Source organism: Triticum urartu, chromosome 7A (assembly GCF_056163025.1).
Source record: "Triticum urartu cultivar PI428250 chromosome 7A, HENAU_Tu73, whole genome shotgun sequence".
Classification (NCBI taxonomy): Eukaryota; Viridiplantae; Streptophyta; class Magnoliopsida; order Poales; family Poaceae; genus Triticum; species Triticum urartu.
This window is the reverse complement of record NC_141879.1, coordinates 676,150,448-676,164,262: the sequence shown is the minus strand read 5'-3', so window position 1 is coordinate 676,164,262 and position 13,815 is coordinate 676,150,448. Positions and strand designations below refer to the sequence as shown.

Here is a 13,815-nt window from a genome sequence, read left to right as displayed (position 1 = left end):
TAAGTATTTTTTCAAATTTTACAAAAAATTGATAAATTGGCTAACTTTGTTTTTCATATTTGCAAACTATTTTATGATTCCTTGGATTTTCTGTTGGAAACTTGCTCACGTCCCTTATGTACATTTTTATCTATTTTTCAAAAATAAAACATGTAAACCAACCGGGTCGGCTTCTACACGCGAATAAATATAACGGACCTAATTGGTCGGCTCAGTAGGTACTGCCCCGTGCGCATCAGTCGATCACTAAGTTACGCGCGAGACAAGAGTGCAGGAGCTATATCTCGCCTATTATGAGTCATCCATTGGCCTCATCTCTATAGGGGATCACAAAGTGGGCCGGCCCAAGTTACCAACTAGCGGATTTGGGTAGCTTCAAAGACCGTAATTTTGAGAAGGTTCCATGCATTTTTTTGTGTGTTTTTCATTATTACTTTTCATTGGCCTTTATTTATGTTTTTTTAGTTTTTTTCAAAAATTCAATTTGATATTTTTTAAATACGCATTGAACATATTTTGTATACCAGTTGAACATTTTTAAGATACAGTTTAACCAATTTGCAAATACTCATCAAATATTTTTCCAAATACATGTTTAATATTTGTTAAATGCACATTCAACATCTTCTAAATAACTGATGACATTTTTTAAACGCACATTGAACATGTATCATAAATGTTACGAAGATTTTTTAAATGTGTGAACATATTTTCAAATATCATGAACATGTTTGAATGGTACAAAACATTCTTTCCGTAATTATGCAAAAGAAATTACATTGTATGAATACACATTGAAGATTTTTAAAATACTCGTTGATCGTTTTTTTCAAATACATGTTAAACATTTCTCAAATGCTCATTGACTATTTTGAAATACACGATTTTTTTTTAAAAACACACATAGAACATTTTTCAAAAAGGTCTTGAACATTTTTTTTATAAACTGTGAACAATTGTTGAAATGTCCTGAAGCTTTATTTAGAGGTAAATATTTTTTTTGAAAATTATGTAAACAAATATTTACACTATACAAACATTTAAAACTTGTCACGAACAATTTTTAAAATGTGTGAAGATATTTTAAAGGCGATGAACAATTTTTTGGAGTGATATAACTCTTTTTTGTGAATATTTTAAGGGCCAGCCAATGTTGTCTTTGACGCGGCCCCTTAAATTTAGTACATTCCAATCTCCCACCCACTCCACAATCCACATGTATCCAGCACGAGTCATTCCTGGCCTTTACCGTCCTGGCCGTGGACTGCTGCAAATCTCTCTCCCTTCCCGAACTTGTATTCCTTCCCGTGTACCGCCCCTCCCTCATGATGCATATCCATTGTTCAGAGAGAGTCTGATGCCACGGTTGGCACTGTGAGTTGCGTCGATGCAGATCGGCTCTCACCATGCTCAGTTAGGCTTGTATGGCTTGGCCAAATTCTTTTTTTTAGAAAAGGAGAATGACCCCCGGCCTCTGCATCTGGAAGATGCATGTGGCCACTTTATTGATTATTCTCGTTGACCTTACAAAGTATTACAACAATATGCCTGAATCCGCCATCTTGGCAACATATGCCACTACTCCTATCCATATGATGAAGGGATGCTAGCTGGGCCAAATACCCAGACCACTCACCTAAACCTACCATCAAAAGCCGGAAACCCCAGCAGAGCCACATACCGGGTCTGGGGCACAAACCGGTCTGACGCACTCACATGTGTCGCCGCCGCCATCTTCCACAGGTCCGTCTTCAGAGCAGATATTGAGGCTTCTACCTTGTTAGTCCACTCTGCCATCGACGCCACCATGACGCCAGACAGCCACCTTCTCCTGCGCGAGTCCACCTACACGCATCGGGCGCCGAGTCTCCGCTGCACCACACCGCCGAGATCCGCCGTCTTCGATGCGGAGGAGGAAACACCGCTCCACCTCTGAGCGCATCGCCGGCCACCTGCCGCGATGTCGTGCAAGTCCAGCTCTGGGAAAGCACGCAGGGAATCACGATCTTCAAGACGACGCCCTCAGGAGGGGAAGCGATGTCATGCCATCGTCTGGTCCTGCACCGCAGGTCCTGGGCTTTCACCCGAAGAAAGTGACCCGAGAGCGGAGGAGGTCGGAGAACTCCACAACGGCCCCCAGGAGGAGAGCGACATCTGCAGACACCGCGCCGTCGGCTTTTGCCCGGAGCAACCCTACCTCCACACCCTCACGCTGCCGGACGAGGATGGGGGAACCCCAGCGCCGCCAGCATGCGAACCCACTGGCCCAAGCACCTCATGCGCGGCGGCGGCGGCGCCATCACCACGCATGACCACCAACCTCACCGCCGGCCGAAGCCAACGGGCCAGATCGGCCGAGCCCGCCACGGCCAGATCTGAAACCTCGGGACGCCGTCGCATCGAGGCAGCCACAGGCAGCCGGCAGCCCATCACCTGCGAGAGGTCGAGGACGCCGCGCCGAGCAGCTGCCACGCCGGCCGGAGACGCCGAGGACGAGACTCCCACAACCACGGGCTCACGCCAGCGACCTAGGCCGCCGAGCGAGCGGAGATCCCCGCCGCCACCGTCCTCCGACGCGGGCTTCGCCCGGCGGACTCATCCGGCGGCGGCGGGAGGGGGGGCGTGATGTAGAGGGGGGCGGCGGTGGCGTTCCTAGGGTTCCCCCGAGCCGCCCTAGGGACGACGCGGGGGTATTTGCTCGATATCGTGCGAGTGATGAGCACTTGAGCAGATTCTAGCTTCTCTCTTTCTCTTTCTTCACATTTATTGTTTTTGCCTGGTGTGACAGAGGCGTGTCGGAGGCTCGTTCTATCAACGATAGTGATTATTCGGTGGTTTCGAAATTTGGATGTAATTTTATTATGTTTGAGATGCTTTGTACTTCCGCTCGCAAAAAAAAGAGATGCTTTGTACTTCCAATGAACATTGATCTGGATCCTTTTTAGAAACAAGAAAAATTGGGCTCTATCTTGCTCCATGGTCTTATTTATCTCAATATGCAAGCATCCACATCATCATATAATTGTGGATGGGATAAGACCCACCTCAACATGCAACTTTGCATGTATGGATGGAAAAGTCCCGCCGTGATTTTTTTAATTCTATTATTATACTTATATTTAATTAATATTTTACAACTATACATCATCAAATATAATAAGTTATATGTCTTTCTAATTTTTGTTAAATTTATATTGATCTAAATATATATGCCACGCAATCAAATCTAATTGAAATATATTGCAGCGAATTTCCGCAGCAACGCGCATGGTATCATCTATAGTTGATATTATTGGTCAGCTCTACCAATGGGTCATTAAACAATAATTTTACGGCTAGCTGAGCATTCGTGTCCATGCATGCCAACAAGCCAGTAGAATAAACCAAAGTATGAAACGTAAAGTAGACACATGAAATCAAAACCATACAACACAATGGTCTATATACGCCTCCCGTGACCCGGATGATCGGGGTATGCCAGCTCGTAGCGCCGCCATGCCCGATATATTTCCTTTGTCCCTAGCTATGCTCCAGATTATTATGGCTATACACTTGTAAAGCCATCAAATATTTATATGCACACATCAGACAATATGCATATGGGAGTACTTTTTTTCCGGAAACTAAAGCAAAGTCTCATGGCTCAGCTATCAGGTTTTGTTCTTTAGCGAACAGATCATGCTCCAACGGTGATACACACGTACGTAACATGCTAGTACAATAATGAACGGTTGCACATAATCTTTACAAATTACGTCAAGATTCGAATTAATTAGCTCCACTGACCATGACACGAACGAGTCACTTGCATGCACTTGCACACTGCATCCCAAGAAATAAATAACAGCGCAAGCAACCCAAGAAAACCATCCCAAGCTAGCAAAGCCTGCCAAGCTTCCCCACAGACCAGTAAGAGCAATGGCGCCGTCTAAGCTCGCCCTCTTCCTCGCCCTGAACCTGATCCTCCTCGCCGCCGTACAGGGTTGCGGGCCCAACTGCCCGCCTGTCGTTCCTACCCCGCCGATCCGCCCACCGCCTGTCGTGCCATCGACTGGCGGGGGCAGCTGCCCGATCAACACGCTGAAGCTGGGCGTGTGCGCCAACGTGCTGAACCTGCTGAAGCTCAGGATCGGTGTGCCGGCGAACGAGCAGTGTTGCCCGCTCCTGGGCGGGCTCGCCGACCTCGACGCCGCTGTGTGCCTCTGCACCGCCATCAGGGCCAACATCCTCGGCATCAAGCTCGACGTCCCCATCGACCTGACCCTCCTCCTCAACCAGTGCGGCAAGAAGTGCCCCGCGAACTTCACCTGCCCCATCTGATTCATCCATCCATGGATGAATGTTATACATGCATAATCGTCAACTCGTAACCAGTTTGCTTGTCATACGCGCGCATTATACGTATGATTTTTCTGTTACAGTTCGTATGTCAGGCGTTTGCATGGGCTCCCTCGCTCGTGCATGCATGCTTGATAGGCTTGTGATTGATCAATGTCATTGTATCCTGTTATGGTAGTAAATGCATGATTTGAATATTTGTAAAAGGATATACATCCTTGTACACGTACCTGGAATGAAAAGTTTGTTTAAGACTTCAAGTTGGGTTAATTCGACCCGTGATATGCCAGCATGAGTTGTATATTCATATGTAAGCGCATGCATGATTGCATCAATCATGATCAGATTCACATCTTTACCCATGCATTAGATACATCTTTCTGTTTTGCCTAAATGATCCTTGATAAAATTAAAAGTCATGCTGAATATTTTCTTCTTCTCTAATGCCACCTTTTACATCTTATGTTCACTGATCCATAAAAAACCAAGCATGCATGCATCGCACTACTGATTACTCCGCATGCCATATGTACACTGGTAGATGTCATAAGTGCATGCATGCATACTTAAGTTTTTTCTGAGCACGGTACACTCGCAGGTGCTCACATACACTCACCTGTATGAACACAAATGCTTATGAACATTTTCTGCATCCGCAATCAATTTTTGTATTCAGAGATGTTTTTAATCTGCGAATTTCTTTCTAATTCAGGAACATGTTCTGAATTTACGAACATTTTTTGATTTTGGAACATTTTTTGAATGCCTCAACTTCATGAACTATTTATTACTGTAAACAATTTATGAATCCAAGATTATTGTGATTGTGTGAACAAATTTTCAAATCCATGATAATTTTTTGAATTGATGAACATTTTTTGCATTCAACAATTTTGAAATCCGAGAACATTTTTTAAAATTGACAAACATTTCATAAATTGGCAAACTTTTTCCATATTTTCGAACTATTTTATGATTCCTTGGAATTTTTCTTCCCTCTTGGCCATTTTTAGTTGTTTTTCAAAAAACAATCACCTGTAAATAAATCTAGTCGGCTCCTATAAGAGAATAAATATAACGGACCTAAATGGTTGGCTCACTAGGTACCTCCCGGGTGCACATCAGTGGATCACTAAGTATCCCGCATGTGTTACCCGCGAGACATAAGCACGGGAGCTATATCTCGCCAATTGCGAGTCATCCATTGACCTCACCTGCAGGGATCGACAAAGTGGGCCGGCCCAAATTAGCAACTAGCGGTTTTCGGTAGCTTGCAAGACCGGTTTGTGGAATCTTCCACCCGGTTTGGCTGATTTTGGGAAGGTTCCATGCGTTTTTGTTATTGGTTTTCATCGTTCTTTATTTATGTTTTTCAAAATAGAAGTTGAATTTTTTGAATACAGTTTAAACATTTTCTGTACACAAGTTGAACAATATTAAGATACACTTTAACCATATTTCAAATCCTCCTTGAATATTTTTCCAAATACATGTTTAGTACTGTATTTGTTAAGCACACATTGAACATCTTTTCAATACACAATGAACATTTTCTAAACACACTTTAAACATGTATCATAAATGTTATGAAGATTCTTTTTAAACATGCAAATATATTTTCAAATGTCATGAACATGTTTGAATGGTTCAAAACATTCTTTTCATAGTTACACAGAAGAAATTATATTGTATGAATACATGTTGAACATTTTTCAAATACACATTAAATATTTTTTCATACTCGTTGACCATTTTTTCAAATACATGTTGAACATTTCTCATATGCTTATTGAATATTTTAAAAATACCTGAAGAACATTTTTGAAACACACATAGAATATTTTTTAAAGGTCATGAACATTTTTTCTAACTGTGAACTTTTTTAATGCTAAAAAAATATTTTTTTTGATAATTATGCAAACAAATACTTACATTGTATGAACTTTTAAAACATGTGATGAAAAAGTTTTTAAACGTGTGAAGATATTTAAGGGCGTGAACAATTTTTTGGAGTGATATAACTCTTTTTTATGAATATTTTAAAGGCGGCTAGTGATGGGATGTTAATACTGATTGGCTTATTCTAGGGCCGATCAATGTTCTCTTTGACGCCACCCCTTAAATTTAGTACAATCCAACCTCCCGCCCACTCCACATGTATCCATCACCACTCCCTCTCCCCCCGCCTTTACCATGCCAGGCAGTCGAACACCGCGGATCTATCTCCCTTCCCGAACTCGTATTCCTTCTCTTGTGCCACACCTCCTTCATGGCGCCGATCCGTTGTCCGGAGAGAGTCCAATGCCACGGTCGACACTGTGAGTCACATCGACGCAGATCGACCCTCACCGTGCTCAATTAGGGTTATATGGCTTGGGCCGATTCACAAGTTCATGCGTGCCACCACTGGTCGCGCCGACCATGCCCCCCTGAGTGTCATGGTTGGTTGACTTGTTCCTCAAGATGATAGAGGCACTCATCTAGAAGATGGGTCTAAGTCGAAAGTCTGGCCAATGTCAAGGTCACTAGGTTGGCTTTCGGCCTTGCTGAACATATTTGGATGTTGCATCCTCATCACTACGACTATCAAGATTTTACATTTAAGACTTCGAGTAATAAAATATTTCATGAATCAGCCCATGAAATACATAAACTCGGAACATGTTGAGTTTGCTTTAGGTATCTGAGGCCAACTCAATGGTGTTTCAGTTTTATTGTACAATTAGGCGGGCTACAATGGTCATACTTAAAGCAAACAAAGTATTTACTCCTTCCAAGTTCATAGGGCGCCTAATGAAAAACTGATAATCCAAGAGTACAAGTCGTCATGCATCTAGTGCGCCTTGTTCTCCCCAAGTGATTATTTCACACGAAAATAGCCGGCCAACGCGTCACCGCCTGTCCGTCTCGTTTTCGATGCCTTAGGTCCATGGCGGCTTGGTGAATTTCGGCCCTTACCGGTGGAGGGCTATGTTTTTATGTGTTTCTTCAAGTTCTGTTAGGTTTGTGTCCTTCTCAGAAAGACGAGACTGCGGCGGCTCCTAAAAATGGAATAAGGTTCTCCCTGCCAAGCACCCATCCTGGTGGTGTGTCTAGCATCATTGGTGGAGGTATGGAGGCATGTCTACGGCAGATCTTCCTTGGTGGATTAGCTCGGATCTGGTCATAGTTCATATATGTTGGTGTGTCTTTAGGTTGGATCCTTCGTCTACGCTACTCTTCATCGGCGATGGTTGTTGTTCTACTCCGCTGGTCCTATGGGGCCTTAGCACGATGAGTTCCCGACTGTCTACTACAACAAGTTTTGCGTGGCTCCAGAGAGGGAGGGGCGATGACGGCGGCGCGCCTTCAACTCAATTAAGTGCTTGTAATTGTTTCCAAGTGTTTGTTGTACTTATTATTGAAGATGAATAGAATGGAAGTTTTCTCATGAAAAACTAGCCAACCAACACCCAACAAAACCCCTCTTAATTATTGTGTCTAATGTTCCTTTAATTTCTGCAATTAATGAAGCCAAAAAGGCAGAAGTGCTCGTTTGTTTATTAGGAAATTAATTAAGCATGGATGGTCCAATCAACGCCAAGAAAAACCTCCATGCGATTGTTCAAGCACGTTCACTTGAAGAGATATTAACGGTTGCTTTTCATCTAGCCCTCCCCTTTGCCTGCCGTTTCGGCGGCCAGTGGCGGTGGGATAATATTTTTTTTCCAATGATCATGGCAGTGGAAAAATTTTGGTGGCTTCGCTCCAGTTAGTAGTTTAGATTAGGGTTTTTAGTCCCCACAGATGCGGCACTCGTGTGGATGGCAACAGTTTTTCTTCGAGTTTGTCTTTCGGGCTTTGATCCTCCCTTAGTTTGTCCATTGGGACATACACAACGGAGCTCCAGGGTAAATTTTCGCCGTCTTCTTGGGGCGTAAGAAGTTCATCCGCACTATCTTATTTTATCTCAACATGCAAGCATCCACATCACCATACAATTATGGATGGGATAAGACCCACCTCAACATGCAACTATGCATGAAAAATGCTCAACATCAAATTCAACCATGCATGAGATTTTTTAATTCTGTTATTGTACTTATTACAACTATACACGATCAAATATAATAAGTCGGATGTATTCCTAAGTTTGGTTAAATTTTTATTAATCTAAATATTATATGCCACACAATCAAATCTAATAAAACTAAAAATATATTGCAACCGATTATCGCAGCAACGTGCGGGGTATCATCTAGTTGGTATTATTGTCGGGTCTGTCTAGGACACATCTAGATGTGACATACATCTAAGCTGATATCCACTCTGTTTGTGGTCTATTTTTTTGGGTCTGTCTAGGACACATCTAGATGTGACATACTTATGTCACATCTAAGCTGATGTCCATTCTGTTTGTGGTTTTTTTGTCCTTTTTTTGTTTCTTGTTGCTGTATTATATATATTTGTGGGAGTTTAGATGTGACATCCTTAAAAAACATCTAGATGTGAATTAGACAAACTGTATTTTTTTTGTCCTAGTATTTTTTGTTTCTTGTTCCTGCATTATATATTTGTGAGAGCTTAGATATGACATTCTTAAAAAAATATCTAGATGTGAATTAAACAAACTGTTATTCGTCAACATAACCAATGGATACAGATTTACTAATAATTATACAGCTAGGTAAGCATACGTGTCCATGCATGCCAACGAGCCAGTAGAACAAACCAAAGTATCAAACGTAATGTAGACACATGGAATCAAAACCATATGCAACGCAATGGCCTATATACGTCTCTCGTGACCCGGATGATTGGCGTATGCCAGCTCGTAGCGCTGCCATGCCCGATATATTCCTTTGTCCGTTGCTATGATCCAGATTATTATGGCTATACACTTGTAAAACCATCAAATATTTATATGCACACAGCAGACAATACGCATATGGGAGTACTATTTTTTGGAAACTAAATGAAAGTCTCATGGCTCAGCTATGAGGTTTTGTTCTTTAGTGAACAGATTATGCTCCAATGGTGGTATACACACGTAACATGCTAGTACAATAATGAACGGTTGCACATAATCTTTACAAATTACGTCAAGAGTCAAATTAATTAGCTGGACTGATCATGACATGAACGAGTCACTTGCATGCACTTGCACACTACACCCGGCCTATAAATACCACCCCAAACAACCCAAGAAAACCATCCCAAGCTAGCAAAGCCTGACAAGCTTACCCACAGACCAGTAAGAGCAATGACGCCCTCCAAGCTCGCCCTCTTCCTCGCCCTGAACCTGGTCCTCCTTGCCGCCGCCCAGGGCTGCGGACCCTACTGCCCGCCGGTCGTACCTACCCCACCGATCCGCCCACCGCCTGTCGTGCCATCGACCGGCGGGGGCAGCTGCCCGATCAACACGCTGAAGCTGGGCGTGTGCGCCGACGTGCTGAACCTAGTGAAGCTCAAGATCGGCGTGCCGGCGAACGAGCAGTGCTGCCCGCTCCTGGGCGGGCTCGCCGACCTTGACGCCGCCGTGTGCCTCTGCACCGCCATCAGGGCCAACATCCTCGGCATCGAGCTCAACGTCCCCATCGACCTCGTCCTCCTCCTCAACCAGTGCGGCAAGAAGTGCCCCTCCGACTTCACCTGCCCTATCTGATCCATCGAGCTATCGATGAATATTATACATACATAATCGTTGTACTCGTAACTAGTTTGCATGTCATACGTACGCACCACACGTATATTTTCTATGTTCCAGTGCAGGCACTATATGTCAGGTGTTTGCGTGGGCTCCCTGGCTCGTGCATGCATGCTTGATAAACTTGTGATTGATCAATGATCAGTGTATCTCGTTATGGTATCTAAATGCATGATTCATGTATTTGTACAAGGATATACAAAGTTGTCTTGACAGTACATGAAGTTAAATTGTTCATATGTTTACTAACCTTTTAATAAAAGTTGTATGAAGTTTTGTGTGGATGAAGTTTTTAAGATCTAGGGGAGATATCGATATGAGACAAATAAGAAGAGGCAAAAGCCTAAGCTTGGAAATGCCCAAGGCACCCCAAAAAATATTCAAGAAGTCTCAAGCGTCTAATTTTTATTTGTTCACATGATATGTGTTATTCTTGGAGCGTCCTTTGCATTTTTGTTTGCTTTGCTTGTTGGTATTTTACAATCATCATATCATGATCACATTTCATAGGGAGATATGCACATTGGTCATGAATTTATAGAATGCTCTATGCATTGCACTTATATCTTTTGAGTTGTGGTATTTATAGAATTGTTCATTTGATTCAGTTATACATGTTAAGAGCATTGCGAAAAAAACATGCTTTTATAGAAAGGGTAATAACTCTTGCTTAACTTATACTCCCTCCATTCCAAAATATGTGTCTCAACTTTGTACTAACTTTGTACGAAAGTTAGTATAAAGTTGAGTCACTTATTTTGGGACGGAGTGAGTACCTTTCTAGACAGTTGAATAGCAATTGGTTGTTTGCTTGGATTTATATATTGGAACAAAAATATAGGTATAATGTTGGAAATATGCCCTAGAGGCAATAATAAAATGGTTATTATTATATTTCCTTTTTCATGATAATTGTCTATTGTTCATGCTATAATTGTGTTATCCGGAAATCGTAATACATGTGTGAATACATAGAACACAACATGTCCCTAGTGAGCCTCTAGTTGACTAGCTCGTTGATCAATAGATGGTTACGGTTTCCTGACCATGGACATTGGATGTCATTGATAACGGGATCACATCATTAGGAGAATGATGTGATGGACAAGACCTAATCCTAAGCATAGCACAAGATCGTGTAGTTCGTCTGCTAAAGCTTTTCTAATGTCAAGTATCATTTCCTTAGACCATGAGATTGTGCAACTCCCGGATACCGTAAGAATGCTTTGGGTGTGCCAAATGTCACAACGTAACTGGGTGGCTATAAAGGTGCACTACGGGTATCTCCGAAAGTGTCTGTTGAGTTGGCATGAATCGAGACTAGGATTTGTCACTCCGTGTGATGGAGGGGTATCTCTGGGCCCACTCGGTAGGGCATCATCATAATGAGCTCAATGTGACCAAGGAGTTGATCACGAGATGATGTGTTACGAACGAGTAAAGAGACTTGCCGGTAACGAGATTGAACAAGGTATAGGGATACCAATGATCGGATCTCGGGCAAGTATCATACCGGTAGACAAAGGGAATTGTGTATGGGATTGATTGAATCCCCGACATCGTGGTTCATCCGATGAGATCATCGTGGAGCATGTGGGAGCCAACATGGGTATCCAGATCCCGCTGTTGGTTATTGGCCGGAGAGATGTCTCGGTCATGTCTGCGTGCCTCCCGAACCCGTAGGGTCTACACGCTTAAGGTTCGATGACGCTAGGGTTATAAGGAATAGATGTACATGGTTACCGAATGTTGTTCGGAGTCCCAGATGAGATCCCAGACGTCACGAGGAGTTCCGGAATGGTCCGGAGGTAAAGATTTATATATGGGAAGTCCCGTTTTGGACATCGGAAGTGTTCTGGGCGTTATCGGTAACGTACCGGGACCACCGGAAGGGTTTGGAGGTCCACCGGGAGGGGCCACCAGCCCCGGAGGCCTGCATGGGCCATGTCTGGGAAGGGACCAGCCCCTAGGTGGGCTGGTGCGCCTCCCACAAGAGGTCCAAGGCGTAGTGAAGGGGAGAAGGGGGAAACCCTAGGCTCAGATGGGCCTAAGGCCCACCTAGGGTGCCCCCCCTCTCTCCCCCTCTGGCCGCCCCCTAGATGCATCTAGGGCTGGCCGCCACCCCTAGGGAGGGACCCTAGATGGGGGCTCAGCCCTTCCCCCTATATATAGTGGGGGTTTTGGGGCTGCCACAGACACGATTCTCCCTCTCTCTTGGCGCAGCCCTACCCCTCTCCCTCCTCGTCTCTCGCAGTGCTTGGCGAAGCCCTGCTGGAGTGCCACACTCCCCTACCAGCACCACGCCGTCGTGCTGCTGCTGGACGGAGTCTTTCCCAACCTCTCCCTCTCTCCTTGCTAGATCAAGGCGCAGGAGACGTCACCGGGCTGCACGTGTGTTGAACGCGGAGGCGCCGTTGTTCGGTGCTTAGATCAGATTTGGCCGCGATCTGAATTGCTTCGTGTATGACTCCACCGTCTGCATTCTTTCAACGCTTCCGCATCGCGATCTTCAAGGTTATGAAGATGCACTCCCCTCTCTCTCGTTGCTAGTTTCTCCATAGATTGATCTTGGTGATGCGTAGAATTTTTTTAATTTCTGCAACGATCCCCAACAGTGGCATCATGAGCTAGGTCTATGCATAGTTTCTATGCACGAGTAGAACACAAGTTGTTGTGGGCGTTGATTTTGTCAATTTACTTGCCATTACTAGTCTTATCTTGATTCGGCGACATCGTGGGATGAAGCGGCCCGGACCGACCTTACACGTACGTTTACGTGAGACAGGTTACACCGACTGACATGCACTAGTTGCATAAGGTGGCTAGCGGGTGTCTATCTCTGCCACTTCAGTCGGATTGGATTCGATGAAAAGGGTCCTTATGAAGGATAAATATAAATTGACATATCACGTTGTGGTTTTTGCGTAGGTAAGAAACGTTCTTGCTAGAAACCCATAGCAGCCACGTAAAAACATGCAACAACAATTAGAGGACGTCTAACTTGTTTTTGCAGGGTATGCTATGTGATGTGATATGGCCAAAAGAATGTGATGAATGATATATGTGATGTATGAGATTGATTATGTTCTTGTAATAGGAATCACGACTTGCATGTCGATGAGTATGACAACCGGCAGGAGCCATAGGAGTTGTCTTAATTATTTATGACCTCCGTGTCACTGAAAATGCCTTGTAATTACTTTCCTTTATTGCTAACCGTTAGCCATAGTAGTAGAAGTAATAGTTGGCGAGACAACTTCATGAAGACACGATGATGGAGATCATGGTGTCATGCCGGTGACGATGATGATCATGGCGCCCCGGAGATGGAGATCAAAAGGAGCAAAATGATATTGGCCATATCATGTCACTATTTGATTGCATGTGATGTTTATCATGTTTTACATCTTATTTGCTTAGAACAACGGTAGCTTAAAATAAGATGATCTCTCACTAAAATTTCAAGAATTGTGTTCCCCCTAACTGTGCACCGTTGCTAAAGTCCATTGTCCCGCAGCACCACGTGATGATCGGGTGGGATAGGTTCTAACGTTCGCATACAACGGGTGTAAGGCAGATTTACACACGCAATACACTTAGGTTGACTTGGCGAGCCTAGCATGTACAGACATGGCCTCGAAACACGGAAGACCGAAAGGTCTAACATGAGTCGTATAGAAGATACGATCAGCATGAAGATGTTCACCGATGATGACTAGTCCGTCTCACGTGATGATCGGACACGTCCTAGTTGACTCGGATCATGTATCACTTAGATGACTAGAGGGATG

The 13,815-nt window shown here is 43.8% G+C and overlaps 2 protein-coding genes across 2 annotated transcripts; both read left to right on the top strand.

The window, feature by feature from the left end:
- Positions 1–3,854: 3,854 nt before the first annotated feature.
- On the top strand, positions 3,855–4,598 carry LOC125522399 (cortical cell-delineating protein-like). Its single transcript, XM_048687460.2, has one exon. It carries the CDS (start codon positions 3,919–3,921, stop codon positions 4,318–4,320), a length of 402 nt encoding a protein of 133 aa, XP_048543417.1. The 5' UTR covers positions 3,855–3,918; the 3' UTR covers positions 4,321–4,598.
- Positions 4,599–9,532: 4,934 nt separating this feature from the next.
- LOC125522575 (cortical cell-delineating protein-like) lies at positions 9,533–10,242 on the top strand. The gene has a single exon (XM_048687626.2). It carries the CDS (start codon positions 9,581–9,583, stop codon positions 9,980–9,982), a length of 402 nt encoding a protein of 133 aa, XP_048543583.1. The 5' UTR covers positions 9,533–9,580; the 3' UTR covers positions 9,983–10,242.
- Positions 10,243–13,815: the final 3,573 nt, after the last annotated feature.